Source organism: Indicator indicator, chromosome 5 (assembly GCF_027791375.1).
Source record: "Indicator indicator isolate 239-I01 chromosome 5, UM_Iind_1.1, whole genome shotgun sequence".
In the NCBI taxonomy this organism is placed as follows: domain Eukaryota; kingdom Metazoa; phylum Chordata; class Aves; order Piciformes; family Indicatoridae; genus Indicator; species Indicator indicator.
This window is the reverse complement of record NC_072014.1, coordinates 22785641-22802609: the sequence shown is the minus strand read 5'-3', so window position 1 is coordinate 22802609 and position 16969 is coordinate 22785641. Positions and strand designations below refer to the sequence as shown.

The 16969-nt window shown below is 36.1% G+C and overlaps 1 protein-coding gene across 1 annotated transcript in view; it reads right to left on the bottom strand.

Annotated features, from left to right (window-relative positions):
• Positions 1 to 16743, bottom strand: part of TTC21B (tetratricopeptide repeat domain 21B) — a 34835-nt gene extending 18092 nt beyond the window's left edge. Inside the window, exons 1-18 of the mRNA XM_054381227.1 lie at positions 16641 to 16743; positions 16007 to 16077; positions 15703 to 15832; positions 14505 to 14615; positions 13115 to 13281; positions 12369 to 12491; positions 11531 to 11688; positions 11209 to 11293; positions 9580 to 9678; positions 8834 to 9026; positions 7750 to 7847; positions 7021 to 7221; positions 5268 to 5397; positions 4669 to 4826; positions 3129 to 3353; positions 2104 to 2342; positions 1730 to 1802; positions 631 to 741 (exon numbers count right to left, since the gene is read on the bottom strand). Coding sequence (XP_054237202.1) covers positions 631 to 741; positions 1730 to 1802; positions 2104 to 2342; positions 3129 to 3353; positions 4669 to 4826; positions 5268 to 5397; positions 7021 to 7221; positions 7750 to 7847; positions 8834 to 9026; positions 9580 to 9678; positions 11209 to 11293; positions 11531 to 11688; positions 12369 to 12491; positions 13115 to 13281; positions 14505 to 14615; positions 15703 to 15832; positions 16007 to 16077; positions 16641 to 16743 — 2475 coding nt within the window. The remainder of the gene's footprint in view (positions 1 to 630; positions 742 to 1729; positions 1803 to 2103; positions 2343 to 3128; positions 3354 to 4668; positions 4827 to 5267; positions 5398 to 7020; positions 7222 to 7749; positions 7848 to 8833; positions 9027 to 9579; positions 9679 to 11208; positions 11294 to 11530; positions 11689 to 12368; positions 12492 to 13114; positions 13282 to 14504; positions 14616 to 15702; positions 15833 to 16006; positions 16078 to 16640) is intronic.
• Positions 16744 to 16969: the final 226 nt, after the last annotated feature.

Below are 16969 nucleotides of genomic sequence, written 5' to 3'. Positions count from 1 at the left end.
CCATTTACTGTTTGTTATTTTGATACAAGTGACTAGAATAAAAGAGCAGATACTGAAAGTCAGGAAGTTGGCACTGATTTCTCTGCAATTTAAACTTGTCTATCAATCCACATCAAAGCCACTTGTATAGAATGTCCACATCAGCTTGGGAAGATGTTGGCTTCCTCCAAGAAAAAAAATGAGAAACACTCAGCTTCTTTCACAGCACATATGCAGAATACCGTAAGCACAAAACATTTTTTTGGCAACGTGAAGACTATTTAAGAACACTGTGTTAAAAGGCTGAGAGATATAAACAAAACATAAAAGACCCAAGTTCAAGATTCCTGTACATAAGCACTAAGGCTCCAGTCATACCACTTCCCCAGTGCTACAGTCCTGTTTGCTTCCTTCCATGGCTGTCCCAAAACACTTCACTTCTCTTCTCTGTCCTGTGCAATGGCCACAGAGTTGACTGACCAGATACTTTGAGGGGGATCTACAAACTTACTTTCACAACAAAAAGTCTGTGTAGTCCTTAAATGTTAAATGCATTTTCTACCCAACCTGAAAACGAAATCAGGCAAAGCCCACATGTTGACAATAATGAACACAACCCTTATTTAACCTAATAGGGTATTTATAGAATACCTTTGAATAGTTGTGCGTTTTGATTAGGGCTTTTCCAATTTTACTTGCTAAAGCTGGATCTTTTGGATTTTTCTTCAAAGCCTGCTCGTAGGCTTCTATAGCTTCATCAGGCTTTAACAGTAAAAGATAAAAGAAGTCAGGGATTAAGGTAGAAAGTATACGAAGAAAACAAAATTGGGTAATGGGTCTGGTAACCTGGATGACTGACTGCCAGGTACTATTGGTTTGTAAGTTACAATGGTCACTATGAAATTGCAGGAAGTATAAAGCCAATATAAATTTATATTCCCATGCTAAAACATAACATGGAAAGAATTCGGCAAACAAATGAGTTTGAATTTATCTGATTCCTTTTCCACTGAAATTTCTTTATTACTTTCAGTAGTTACCAAACTTACACAAACTTATTACTGTGCTGGATGATCATAGCTTTCCTCTAGCACATATAAACACATTGCCTTTTGCTTTATAATTCTTCATTAAAGAGAAAGCTACAAAAATGTTGATAAGTAAACAACTCTTAATCATCTACAGATCCCCAAACCAGTAATCTGAACTATTGTGTGTCCTAACCCAATGAACTCTAAATATGAATTTAAATGTGTATCTTGAAAATTCCTATGTTTACTACACTGTCTTTACAAACACCGAGCAACGTTTCCAGTTTATCAAGAAAGCAAAGGATGTAAAAAAGGTACAGGAATTCAATAACTTAAAAATTTTCAATAAAACTGGCAATAAGAGAATTGAGTTACTTAGAATTATTCTAAGCTTCAAAACTCTTCTGAACATCTCCAGCACTTTTTGAACTTAATTTAGCCCTAACTTTAGATTTTTGTTAGTCTGCTGGATCAGTGTTTAGATAAAATTCTCTTCTTGACTTTCACTGGGTCAGTTATTAGAATAAATGCATTTTCAACATTTTTAATCTGAACATAGAACAGTTACATTCTCAACTAGTAATTATGTCTTTTTTATAGGTCTTAAAGTACTTTGTTTGCCAACTACCAATCAATAAGAGTCAGCATGCTACACTGTCTCAACAAGCCAAAGTCAACAAATTACTCAATTATTCTATTCATCTCTAGCAAACACTTACCTCTTGAATATTCATGTATGCATCACCAAGAAGAAGAAAAGTATGAGCACTTGGCAGTTTTTCTACTAGGTCTCTGGAAAAAGAAGACAGAAACTTCCTCAGTATTTAACATGTCAATACTGGTACGTAAACAACAACAAACAGGGTACAACAATTTTAACCTCTCTAGGTTTTAGTTTTTCTTTTTTTCTGAAAATAAAACCCACCTTTCAAAAATAGGACTTCCAATTACTGTTTTAAATGTTACAATACTTACACAAATTGGTTCGTTATGTCACCAAATATTTGACTTATTGTAGTAGGAAGTGAAAAAAAGAGCTCACAGTGCTCTCATTAAACATCTAGGAAAATACATACATACAACAAACTTTTACCTATAGCAGCCAGCATATAACTTCTTATCTTTCCTGTACTGAAGATAAATATCTGCCATTTTTTGTTTAGCTTGCACAAAATAAGGCTGTTCAGGTGTGATATTTCGGAGCATAGTCAAGGCTTGTTCAACATCTCCTTGAGCAATTGTCAGATCTGCATTTGCAATCGTAACTCTTAGTTCCTCAGGAGTTCCAGAAAATTCATTAATGGCGTCTTGCAGTATTATAGCAGCTTCATGCTACAAATAAAGTCATTAGAATTAATGTATTTCCTGTTGCTGAACACTCAAAAATAAAGACTTCATAAGCAAATGAATGTTTGTCAGTATTACTCAGATCAACCAAGAAAAAACATAGTATCCCTTTGTCTTTTCAAGTGTTTTTTGGGATTTTTTTTCTGGATTTTGTGTGATATGAACGACCAGAAAAAGTTTCAGCGGAGAAAATAACATTTGCAATGCATATGTACAAGGAGACGCTCAAAATTCAACTGGATGATGCCTTAAGCATTTTGCTCTAACAGGCCCTGCTTTAAGCAGGATGACCTCCAGAGGTCGCTTCCAACTAACAGAATCGTATGATGGCTTCTCTTACATTCTTACACATATGGCAGTGTCCTACCGTGTAGTGGTAGTAAGGATGTTGCTACACAGAAACAAGGACATGATCAAAAAATATTTCTAATGGTATTCTGACAGCAAAACAGATATCTACATGCTGGCAAATGAACACCAATAGCATCTCCTCCGCAAAATGAAAAGAGGTTTTAGAGACTCGTAATTGAGCACCTGTAAGCAGGTTTGTCTTTCCAGTTTGTGTTTTTTTTTTTTCCATCTGGTTTGCTTCTCCAGTCCCTTCTCTCCTGTACAATTTAAGGTACAAACTATTACTATAGATGAGCATGTGGCAAATTTTTCTCAGTAAAAGAAATGATGGGTTTCTATTCTGAACTAATGAGAATAGACATTTCTCTTAATGTGAAGAGGAAATTGCTTTTAGGTATGTAAACAAGTCTGCTGTGTTACCTGTTCACCATTCAAACGATGAGCTTCTACTAACTCTAGGAAGATAGACATGCGATCATTTGCATCAATCCCAATTATTTTTCCTTTACTTTTGGAGGAAGCTGTAGGTTTTCTCATTCCAGGCAAATTCCTTGCCATCTGCAAGGTCTTAATAGCTTCTGATAATTCTCCCATCTTCTTCTGGGTTTGGGCCTTAATTAAATGATAAAGAGGATGCTCTCTCACCTAAAAAACAAAATATAATGAGATAAGGAGTTTCCAAATTTTACTTTATGCATGAAAGAAGAGTTTTTTAATTTACTTTTTTAAAAGCTCTGACCTTGGTTTCTTCTTTCCTTCAAATACATACAATTTCAATTTCAGTAATTTACTTATGAAAATACCAGAATTTTCAAAGAATATGCAAACTAGTTATTGAGTAAGTTTTTAATCGAAAGAGAAAAACTATTACATGAGATGTGACTTCGGGACAGAAACACATTCACTGCAGCATTATTGAAACCTATATTGAATGTTTAGGGATTTTGAGTATCACCCACACTGCTTAACACACACTTCATCAGGCTCTTAATGGAATATGTATACAATTATTTTTTTTGGCACAGGTTTTGTCTGTCATTTCTCTACTTTCTCCAAACATACTTCACATAAAAATGAAAGGTCAATATGGGAAATGTAACTGTGTATAAAGTTGTAAGCATGTAAGGGTCTCCTAAGCAGGTAGTTAATCTTCAACTTTCTTGCATCACTTGGTTGAAGGAACCAAGATGGGAGCACACTTGCAAGGACATGGTAGTTTGTCACTTTTTAATCAATCGCTGCCAAGAGACAGCACAACTCAAGACCTACTGAGTGCTGTGTAAAGGGCTACCAACTCAGTGTTAATCCTACATAAACTTCACAGTGTCAACAATCAAAAATCCCATACTGTAATGTGTTAGCCACAAGAAATAAAACTGGTGAGGACCACTGCAAAAACAGGGAATTGCTCCTGAAAGGACAAAAAAGACGGACAAAGATGTAACATTAGTGGAAGAGAGCACAGCATATGCCTATGATCTTAACACTTAAGAGTGCTTAAAGCAACATGAATCATCAAGAGGCAACTCCAGATCCTTTCAGATCATCTTGTGCAGGTGTACATATAATCATTGCACATCTGTGCAAAATGTCCAGAAACAACACTGCATCACTCTTAAAGCCCTTCTATGGTGGCTTTTAAAGACTGTTGCAAAGTTCATCTGGAATTCCAAATTCTTTCCATGTAACAGGTTCTTAATATTTACTTAAGGATTTGAGGAAAAGCTACCATTTCTTTCTTCTGTATTTCAAAACAATTTCAATATATTGGAATAAGGTATTAGCTTTGCCATTATGGTAATTTTTTTGATGAAAATTCAGATACCATGTTCATGTAAACATTTAGATATTAAAATGATAGCGGAAGAGTCGTAAAATGTTAAGTGCAGAAATTATTATCTAAAAGACATACAAGTTCAGAAAATTGACTGAATAAGTTTCATTCTTTTGTCCAACTCACCTCAAAATTGTAGCTTAGACAAAGTTCCAAGGACTGAGAACATAATTTAGTATTGTTTTGAGCCAAATACACCTGGGCCATCAGTAAGTGTGCATCAGCATAAGATGGATTCCTTTCAAGACAGTAACGTAGACAATTATGGGCTGCTTCAATATCCCCTAGGAAACATAAAAAGGGAAAGTGAAAAAGTTTATATAGAGAGGCTAGAAATGCAGCGTTTATTAATTATTCACCAATTTTATACTTTAGTATTTTTTAAATAGTGAGTTTTTAGTGAATAAAAGCATATACAAAATATTATGTGACTATGAAATCAAACCAAACAAGGCCAAAGCTAAGCTATTTTCTCATTGTTCCATCTGTAATCATTCAGAAAGTGATTTTTTGCAGGAACAAGAGATAAAAACAATACCGTATTTATATGTCTGTACAATTAAAATCACATACAAATCACAAAGGCAGTGCAAATATTCTTTGCTTATCTGCAATGCAGTACTCTGCAGCAGAAGAAGGTATTTATTATGAAAAGTGCGAAAGTAATTTTTCTATACTAAAAAAAACTACAGAGGTGGATAGCAGACTATTCACACAGCTGTTACCTGACAAGTACTTCACTTTTGCAATTAAAAAGACAGCTTGCTGGAGACCAGGCACAGTTTTTACCACAGTTTCAAGAACAGAAGCGCAGTGGTTGAGAAGAGGTGAAGATGACTGCCCAGGACTTGCAGGCTGTGAGTTTAAACAAACAAACAAACAAAATAGCCAACAAACTGAACAAACCCAAACAAAACCCAACACTTTGGTTAACATATTCAGATTTCATATTAAGTCTGATCTTCACTTTAAAGTCAAAAGAGCAATAGCAAAGCATTGTTATTCACCCCAAAAAGCCGAAAGCTGTCACTGTGAAGAAATAAAAAAATATGTTTTTAATTTAACAGGGCAACTTGATATCAGCAGGAACAGAAGACAGCCTTGTGGACTTCAAAGATGATAAAACACTTCAGACCTCATATAAGCTGAAGTCAGTCCCTAAGTATTTGGTGACATTCTCTGAATTACCATGCCAACTCACCTAATACACTGGTTACCTGAACTAAATTTCATGAGAGCTGAAATTGGAATGAATTACCAGAAGGACAAGATGAAAAAATTCTCGTCCTGTGCCTCCTACCCTCATTCCATGCCATAGAATACGATCACACTGCTAGCTGCAAGTAGCAGCTGAGAAACAGCTACTTTCATGTAAACTTCTGGTAAAATGTTTTAGTTGCTCATCATCATAACTGTTTATTTCCCTCTATTATTTCAGCTAGTTGCTAACTGCTACACATAAAAAAGGAAAAGGCAATCTAGAGATTCTTCTGTTTACAGCTAACATTGCTACAGGACCCATTATCAAACTGGAAGGCTCCACTACTTGGCTAAACTCCTCACTTTCTAACACCTCAAACTTCTTTTAGCAATAAAGAGCTAATGATACTTCAAGAAAAGCCTATCTTTTCTTTTACAGATCTTTCTATGGACAACAGTTCAGGGAAAAACAGTTTTCACTCCAAATTAAAAACCACCATTGCCAGTAAGTATATAGGGATAAGAATATATCCCAGGGAAATTTTTAGACAAGACACTACTTCATTAAATGACTCTTCTTATCTATCTCCCTCTGTGACATGAAATTGGCATTTTTACAGACGTTTTAGACTTTCAGACATAACCATTTCATTGTAGATGGCATGACAGATCACAACAAGGGAAAACTACTTGCTTGTCTGTTTTAAGGCTGTATATAAACAAGTATTTATGGGAAGCCTCTGCAATTAGATGAGAAATTGCTAATGACAGGATAACAAAAGTTGCCTCACTGATATTTCAGATGAATAATCTACTTAAAGAAGACACTATTTAAAGAAACTTTAAATTTATTTCTTCCACTGTACAGATGTCAGGTTCCCATTCAATTTATTCAAGTTCTATACAACCTTGCTGCCAAAATTAGCTCAAGGAAATTCAGCTACAGAAAATTAGTTTTCTAAGTAAGAGACAGCTCTGTTCATTGTTACAATTTCCTGATCAAAAGAGATACTTAAGAAAGTATAAGTATACACACACAGTGCATTAAACAAATATCCCAAGTTTCCTTGGGTGTCAGCATTGCAACTTGTTCAGTTCAAAAAAGATGCATTTTCATAGTTATTTTAATTAATGACTGGCATAATATCTTAAAACAATTTTATTTCACATTTTAAGAGGTAAAATCTTCTAAATTTATTGATTCAGGATTAAACAGTCTCAAAATGAAATCCAAGAATATCTTCCACTTTCAGACAGATGTAGTATATAGCTGCTTACCTGTGCTGGGCAAAAATTAAGGTATTCCCTAATGATTTCTAGCAAGAAATCAGGGTTTAGTTTTTCAAAATATTCCACACCAAGAGGAAAACCCCGCAAAGAAGAAAAGTGAGTATCCAGAACACCATTCAACAAGGCAATAACTTCTTCTTGCTTCTTGTATTTTTTCATAGCCAGGAGTGCATGCAAGAAAGACAATTCCTACAGGAAAAAAAAAAAAGAAAAAAACAAAAACAAAAGAAAAGAAAGGAAACACTCTCCCTATTCTGGACACATTAATCTGTTACTCATACAAAACTACAATTATTAATGTTAGCCCTTTCTTCTTTACATTTAAAGATACTGCAAGACATTTATTATGTTCACTGTAAATAATACTGATTATTATAATAGCAATGCATTGCTTTCATTTCTGCTCGAAGCTCTAAGTTTTTTTGAATACAAAACCCTGAAAATAATTAATATCCCTCCCTTCTTGACATCTCAAATTTATCTTTAGAGAGAAAGCTCTGCAGGAAGGCAAGGATGCTTTTTCTCTGCAAGCAAACAGCCTCATGTTACAAAGTTAAGCAACATGCTAACTTAGATTGATAGGAAGGAAAACTGAAACTTAGATTTACTGGTATTTAGTAAGAATGCTCTGCATTGACGGAAATACAGAATAGGAAGCAGCTAGGAGACCACAATTCATATTGTAAACAAAGCATTTTAACGAAAGATGTCTCCTACCCCAGATTCCTCAATGGCCTGTTGAATTTGATTAAGAAACTCCAACTGCTGCTCTGCATCTTCTAACTGCCCTTGTATTAGCTGACAGCGGATAATTCCTGTAACATATTAAACCAGTTTACTGCAAATTCATCTTCTTACTCAAGTACATGCTTTTCAGAATCAACTTTTTCCCTTTTCAACCTCTTCATAAAGTGATATGAGAACAAAGAATAGATCAAGACTTACGCTAATACAGATTTTATGTACTTAGGTTAGGCAATACCTGATTGGTACATTAACAGGTTCAATGCTATAAAGCAGTTTCATGGAAGAACCTCCCTTACACTACAAAGTTTGAAACAGTACCTCTTCAACTGCTTTTAGACTAAGCAGAACCAGCATAAAGTTTGACTCTTAAATTCAGAACAAGTGCAAGAAATAAAATGAAATTAAAAAACCCACACACTCTCCAACCACACACAAGAACAAAAATTTTTTGAAGGCAGATTAGAAGGAGAAAGAATGCAGGGAAAAATCTATGACGTATGTATGCCATATTCACTCTCTTTGTTCTTCGCAGCAGTAAGACTTCATCACAAGTATTTTTGCTTTTTTTATTTTTCTTATTTTCCAAAAAAAATTTAGGATGTACATCAAAAGTATCAGATGTGTTGACCTGATTATGTTTTTCAATCTAATTTAGACATATGCAGCAATGGACAGCTTGTTATTTCAAATGTGCTTGATTTTTTAATTTTTGTGTTGCCTAAGAGTTTTCCAGTTCTTAGGCATTACAGAAATATAATAAATTCTTAAAAAATGAAAACAAAACAACAGCTATATCCCTATCCCTACCGTTATTTTGAGAGTTCTAATTTAGAAGAGAAAATTTTCACTTTTCAAAAGAAGACCAAAATACACATCCAGAGAGAATAAACTGTTGCTACAAGAAAGACAGCATATTGTGAAGCAAGAAGTACTGCCCAGTGCTTTTGTTTAACAGTTTTGGATTTTCCTAGCAGCAGTAGTAGAAGGATTTGATCAAAAAAGCATGGTCTATGTCTTAAGACCAGTAAAACCAAAAGAAAGTATAACACCTTACCAGTTAGAGCAGAAATATTTGTTTCATCAAGGGTCATAGCATTCTTGTAGTGCATTAAAGCTTCCTTCATTTTCCCTTGTAAAATCATTTGGTAGCCAAGTTCAGTAGCAATTTCTGAATCATCTGGTGCCAAGTCAGCTGCTCTTTCAACCAAGGTTTGCGTATGTTGAAGGATGAGCTGGTTACGGCCACACTAATGGCAGGAATAATCTTAAAACCGTAAGTTCTTGTTTTTCAGAAATAGCAAAACACACTACAGCAGTTGAAACAACATCTCACATCAGACTAATACAACCTGCAATAATTCTTTAAACAAATGTAACATTAAAGCATGCTGGATTTAAACATAAATACACAATATGGAATAGTTGATAGTTACTTTGAATGCTATGAAAAATACAAAGACCTTCAGTTTCAAGGCTATATGATTAACTTTGTCACTTTCCTATATTAAGAACAAAGTTGGTGGACAGTTTGTATTTTCGTTGGAACCAGTTTGGTGGACACTGCATTTTCATTTAAAAGCAAGCAGTAAAAATATTTTTGGAATGAGACAGCTTAAGTAGTGTAATTCACACTGAATGTAAAACTTTTGAAATGTCATTACTAAAGGCTTCACAAGGTAATCTATTTCAATTGCCTGCAATCTTTATTTTTTAGTAGGCTTTTAACACCTGTCCACTAGAAAATAAAAGAGGATATATAGATAGTTGTATGCTGCTTAAGAAAAAAAAAAACATACTTACTGTTCTACTGAAAGCTAAAGCCATTTTACAGAAGAGCTGCGAATTACGTGGTTCTAACATGTCCAGTGCTTTAATTAGGTCTGCCAGTCTTGCAGAAGCCTTGGAGATAAAGGAGTAACACAGTAAGTAACAGAAAGAATGAACAGATTTAAGTAAAAACTAATCACGTATTTTACTATGCAATATTCTCTTCAAACTTAAACTCAGAAGTTGTCAGGACTAGAAGTTAGATTTGGTTTAGAATTCCTAGAAAAATATTTTGGAATTGTAAAGTGACAATATAGTAGATCCCGTGTCCTCCATACATCTTCTAAAAACATGAAAGACTTGAGCTGAATCTGATATAAAAGAAGTCCCATAAACCAAGACAGTCTGAGGAATATGATCTGTGAATCTTGCTCAAGCTTCAGTGTGATACAGATACATGGGCTCAAAACCAAAGCACTTCCAACTGCTCCCACTTTTAACATAATGGATTCTCAAACCACATAAGATGCTTCAGATACTTCTGGGGTTACAATAACTAGGTACATGGGGTTTTCTTTTAATACCATTTTAAATGTAGACACTTGGATCATGTATCAACTCATCAGATTTTACAATTTTTTCCTAGACATGGGTCTTAGTCACACATGACATTTTAACCCAGAATCTTTTGTTTAAACCTTCCCACATCCAGCAAGTTTCATTCCTGGATGGTATTACTGAATTGGAGCTTGAAATTATTACTGCATCTCCATATTTCCTATGAATTTGCGTAAGCAAGACTTAAATTTGATTATAAATACACTAATGACTTAACAGTTCTTCACATTAACTAAAAATGCATTAAAAAACCTAAAATATCTTTCCTTCCAGAACTTGAAAAAAAATCGTATGGAACACTGAAAACACTTTACTTTTTGTTTTTTATAAAATTCTACTTACATTATACCAGCATTTTTGTGCTTAATAAGTATTTTTTATTATCTTTTTGATTTTTGGTGACAATTTAGATACTGTATTTTAAAATGTCCTGAAAATGTATACAAGCACTGTATGTACAAACTACAGGCATAGATCTTGGGAGCAGAAGAGGAGAATTCTTAGGAGTTAAAAAAACCTCTCAGTAATTGGCAAGAAAGGGTTAACAAAGCAGCTTATGCAACCTAACATCACAGACTGTGAAGTGACTATGACACCCTTCCAAAAATTTATCAATACAAGACCTCATTATTTCCCTTATTTCAATTAATAAAATACTTTAATGGAAAGCTTACAGTAACTTAAGAATTTACCAAAAGACCGTTTAAAAACTAGAACATTGCTTTCATGATTCAGTCAACATAATTTAATTAACTTTTAAGAAGAGACTTCTCTTTCATTTGATTCCTATTCTCTAGAAAGATAGAGGTAAAAAAAAAAAAAAAAAATCACATCGGCGTCCCTTGGTAATGTTAAACACCCCAATAATAAACCAGAGAAATCATCTAAGCCAGAACAGGTGAATATACCTCTTCCTGCAGATAATTAGTGTAGCACAGGACCAGAAAAAGTGTATGGGAAGACCTAACGATGACAGTGTATGTGGTACCTAGTCACTACAAAGGCTGGGTCATGCTTAACACTTTGCTACTAAAAAAGACTCACCACAGATATATTTCCTTCTCTGCACAGGTAATACAGGGCCTCCATTCTTATGGCTTCTAAATTGAAGGTATCTTTCTGCAATAGCCTAAAGCCAAATAAAAGGTGAATACACGAAAAACAAAACATTTGTTCATTCATGTTTTATTCTAAAAGGGGAAAAAAATAACTTGTATTGCACAGGTGCTTAATGTGTGTGGAGGCATCTGATTTTAGCTAATTCAAATTCATGACAAATTAATGGAAATGTATCTGCTTTTGTTTCAAATTTTCTTACAGTGTAATCGGAGCAATACAATTAGTGGCGCACTACTTCATACTCAACCTATGTGCTGTTTCAACTGTCTGCTCCCAGTCCTGCAAGGCTAGCTGCAGCTTCATTTTCTTTATCAAAGCAGGAATGAAGTTTGGAAAGTTTGCAATGATCTGGTTCACAGTTTCCAGGGCTCCTGAATAATTCTGTCGGACCTCAAAATACTGTACCTAATAGAAGAAAGGGAAGTTACATCAAAAGCCTGCACACTCATGCAGGTGAGAAGATTCAGAAGCACTTTCATACAGAAACCAGGAAAAAGAGATAGAGAAAAAGTGCATCACTATAACATACTTCAAAAAAATACAGACATGCAGGAAGAAATAGTTACAAGCTCAGTTCATAAGAAAAAGTTGGAAACTGTATTTAGTAAATCAATATCCCACTGCAGCAGTATTTATACTAGAGAAAAGTAATCATACAACAAGAATACTGCAAAAAAAATCATTACTATGTATATGCTAACAGAGACAGTCTACCAATACTGTCTCAATCTACAAAGAAAGTGAGAAGTCCAACGAACCTCAGCTACTTGTTAAAACTAACTACTAGTTTTTAAAATGGGCTGTCTACCATAAGAAACAGAAGTGTCAGTATATTTTTTTGTGCTGGTAATCAATTTGTGCAATACCTGTTCTATATTCCTTACACCTTACCTAATTTCATAAATATTTTCAAATATAGTTTCTGCTAAAGACTACACTTCTACTTTGAACAAAAAGTACGACTAAGTTGGATTTACACTCCTTAGACAAGCTCACTCACAAACAACTCCTCTCAGCACCTCTCTAATCACTCCATAAGACTAAAGCAACATTCAGGAAGCATTAAACTCATGAATTAAACCTACTTTACCAAGCAGAGCAAAAACATCATTGCCTTCCTGCAGTGCTTCATCAAAATATTTCACAGCTTTTTTAATGTGAGTTTCTTTCCCACAGGTGACATCAAGCCATGCTTTCAAAATTAAGCCCTGTAAACGAGATAGAAATTGGAATTCTTCTCTAACTAGGTAGTAAAACAGATATACCAGATACAGTATTAGGTAGAAATAACCTAAAAATAAAACAGAAACCTCTTTAAAGACTCTCATGAATGTTGATGTCTGTATAGAAAAGCAGAAGACATTACCACATTGAACATACAAATTTTAAAACTGATTACTCAATGAAAACATAGGCAAATTTTGCCTTTAACAACTTCTGAAAATGTAAATCCCTGATCCTCTGGGTATTTTTGAGTCTTCATATTCAGAACAGATGTCTCCTTCTCTAGTGAGACTACACTGTTGATTTTTTTTTTGCTAGGAATTATGATGCTCAGGATCAAGTAGCAAAACTGGCATAACTTCATATTATTTCCATTGGTAAATGCAGACCTCACATTTATTAAGTGAAAATAAATACTTAGCTGACAAAAATTAAATCATTATGGGAATTCTACTTGGTACTGTTAAATCAATTTAGGACATTAAGAAAGGACACATTCAACACAAAACAGCTAAAAAGGAAACCTCCAAATAGCACTGATGCAATAAATCTAGCTACACAGCATACACATTACTATTGCTATTTTACAGAAGGGAAAAAATATTACCTCTTTACAACCACCAGATGCTTTGATCATTCTATCCACATATTCACGGGCTTTGTCCTCACGACCCAGATGCCACAAAAACAAGCCAGCAAAGTACAGAGCCTGCTGTCCTGCTGTTTTACGTTGCTCCTTCATTTTCGCATCCAACTCTAGAATAGCATCTCGATCTGAAAAGAATTTGTTCAGAGGTTTTGTTGATAGCATCTCAAAATATTACCAAAGAGCAGTACATAAGCCAAAGGCTTCCAAAGCTTGTTTTCTGTATTACACACTGCCAGGCACACAGACAATTGCTCCCAATTATAATTTTTAATAAGGTAAAGACATAGAAGACAGAAAAGGGTTCCTATCAACATGGCTATTTGTGCAAGAATACTATTTGTTAAACCTTAGGTTTGTAGCTGAGATCAAATAGACAAATGGAAATCTGACAATAAGGCTTTCTCACACCTATACCAGTGTCTGCCAAATAAGTAAACAGCTAACTATACAGAAGCCCTAAAATACTGAACACAAGCCTATTTAACTTCAGAATCCCTGGAAAATGCATGTGGTGTTTCTTAACACTGAGACTCGTTATCTTAACATCCTCACTGTTATTGTCAGTTGATCTCATTGGCTTAATCCCATGTGAAAATTTCATTTGATGTGTAAATCTTGCTGCCAAATATTTTCATTTACCCACATTTGTTTCTGGTCCAGTTCTAGCAAACTGACTTTCTCCTGAAATACATGATTTCACTGCCCTCAAGTATTATTCCTCAGGGACTCAATTAAGAGCGCCATCATTAGTCAGAGCTGTTTCACATCACACTGCCTAGCAAAACTATCAGGTGCAACTATAAATCTGCACAGTGAGGAAGGGCAACAGGTTAATGACAACTCATTTTACCAGATAAACTGTGGTTTAAGGAATATAATTCTCAGCAAAATAACCCCAGTTTTCAGATTGAAGAAAGGAATAACAACATTCACAAAATTCTTTTCTCCATCTCTAAGGTTAGGCTAACTTCAAAGACAGAAATGAAGCAGCTTTAATGATTTCTGAATTTACAGTTCTGCTCAAAGTGCCAGTTATCAGACAAGAGTGAACAACAGTCACAAGAAGCTTGATTTTTTTTTTCCCACAGGAGATATTTTCTTCATGGTAGATGAAACAGATTTTGGGGGGGTTTAGTGTTTTAACTTACCATTCATTCTTGCTTTTCTAATTTTATGTTTTGGTTATTTTTTTTTTTCAATCATGGCTTCATTCAGTTCAGTACTGGATACTACATAAAATGCAAAGCTGGAGTGTATCTTTCTAAATTAGGCAGAATTAGTCTACAACTCTCAGATCTTCACACAGAGGTTTTTAAAACATGAAGCAGTATTGTCTTAATGACCATACCTGGATTTGGGCTCTTTTTGTGGGCATAAATCAGAGCCATCATTGTACAAAGTGACACTTCCTGTTTATTTTTAATAGACTCCAACTGTCGAATACCCTCTTGGATGTCACCTAGTGAAAACAAGCACACAATAGGATGTAACATTTTTTAAGACAGAGAATATCAGCAGCAAACCTCAATCTGACTTCATTTTTTCACTCTATTTTTTCTTCTCTGTTTTTGATAATTCCTTCTTTCTAACTTTCTTCATTATTCATACATTCATTTTCACTTGTTTGTGCAAGTCTTTCAAACAGACACAAGAAAGAAAAAAAGCATCTCAATGCAGAGAACTTGAAAGGAGTTATGTGCTAGTTCTGCCAACTGCCATAAAGATAAAAACATCTTTATTATTTATTTTATACAGGACATTAAGCAGCTCCTTTTGTTCCTATTTCTTTATATAGCCAGGATTTTTGCCTGTTTTGTGGAAATCTTTTGAACATCAATGGAGACAGAATCCTGAAAAACAGGAATGTATGATTGTAAAACAAACAAAAGTCAGGGAGTCTGAGAAAAGATACATCCCCTCAAAATCTTTTAAATCTTCCTAACTCACTGCCACAGTCCTCCCAGACTTTGGTTTAATTGTGAATATTCTGTGACATTCTTAAAACATGGGTTCAGCTAAATGAATTTTCCAAAACAGTTTAATGTAGACAAAGGTCCTCCCAATAGGTATTAGCTGTCAGCTCCTCTGAGGCAGATGGATACCACAAAGCCAGATATAGCTGCATTGAAGGGAAGAGATAGTAGCTAGAACAAACTAATTTATTGTTGTGATACAATGCAACAGGTGTTTGATCTGGCCCAAACTCCCTCCAAGGAATCCGTTTATCTAACATACATTCGTGTAACCATTAAAAAAACCTCAAAAAACACAACAAACCCAACCAACCAAAACCCAACAAAATTATTTTTTCACTTTAGCACTATGTGGTCTAGATCAGCTTAATTCCAACGGCGGGTGGGAGGAGGAGAAGACAGTGATAGAACAAAAGAATGGTAACCTCAACACGGAAACATTCAGACTCCCTAACACTGTTTTCTTTCCGTGCAGCAGACTAAGGACTGATGTTTGGGGCAGAAGGACCATCAGCCTTTTGGGACGGGGCGGAGGAACTGACTGGAAAAACGGGCTCCCCAGCCCCGCAGTACCTGCCCTCAGGGTGCCGTAGGCCCGATAGAAAAGAAACACCGGATCGCTGCCCAGCCGAGCCAGCGCCGCATCCGCCGCATCTTGGACGTGGTGGAAGTAGCCTTCTTGGCAATAGTAATTGAGCAGGGCCTGCGGAAAAGGCAGCCTCGGTTTACTCGTACAAACGTCTCACCCCGGAACGACAGGAGCCCGCGCCAAGCAGCCCAGAACAGCCTCGTCTAGCCACTCGCCCTCCTGTCCCAGGCTCCACCCCGCTGGCTGCAGCCCCACACCCGCGGAGAGACCCGGAGCTCCAGCGCCCACCTGCTGCACCTCAGCGTCCATCGTTGCTACCCAGCACCGCCGAGGGGGAGCAGCCGGAAGGGCCGGAATAGCTCAGCAGCACGCTGCCATTGGCTAGACAGAAGTAGCGACCACTGCCATTGGCTAAGAAGGAAAGGGGGGCAGGAGAGACACGGGAAGCAAACGTGAGGAAAACGCCTGCCCGTGTCTGGCGGCCGCGGGAGGCGGGGGCGGGGCCAGCCGAACGGGAGGTGTTGCCGCGTTGAGTGCTAGGCTGGGGCCTGTGAGTGCATCTTGGGCGCCGCTGATGGGTTGTGAGCTCGGTACCGCCTGAGCGCGGAGGGCAACGCCTTGAGAGCTCACTTGTTTTCTTGAGGCTTTTTTTGGCTGGACCTATGACTTAAGTGGCTCACACCTCATATATTTCATGAACGTATGCGATGTATATAAGCATATGAAATGAACATTTTCAGAAATGCAGTAAAGCAATTGATAAGAGGAGAGTCCCACGTTATGGCTGCATTTTTGTTTTGTTTTGTTTTTTTTAATGTCAGTGTCCATAAAAACAGCTTCTAGGGAATGTGGTGCTTCCAGGGATATTCTTAAAAATTCCTGAGGGAAAGGACAATGATTATTCACTCTGAAAAAGATTCACCTTTTTGTAAACGTATTTGAATACAAGAAATTCTGTAGCCTATTGATGAATAGTAGCTAGCAAAAATAAACTGGTTCTCATACTCAAAGTTGGTGAATGTCATGTGCCCAGTACTATTTTCAACCCTCATTTTCTCTTCGTAAGCTCCTACAAATGCTGTGAGCCTCCAGGGACATCAGGACAACTCGGGTATTTTACGGTTGAGTACCCCACCGTATGGAGCTGCTGCATGAAGTCAGGACAGTACAACTGATACATACAGAATCACCACACAGTGTCAAACACACATGTAGAAATTCCTAGTTGGTGCCTAACAAGCAAGTCTCAAG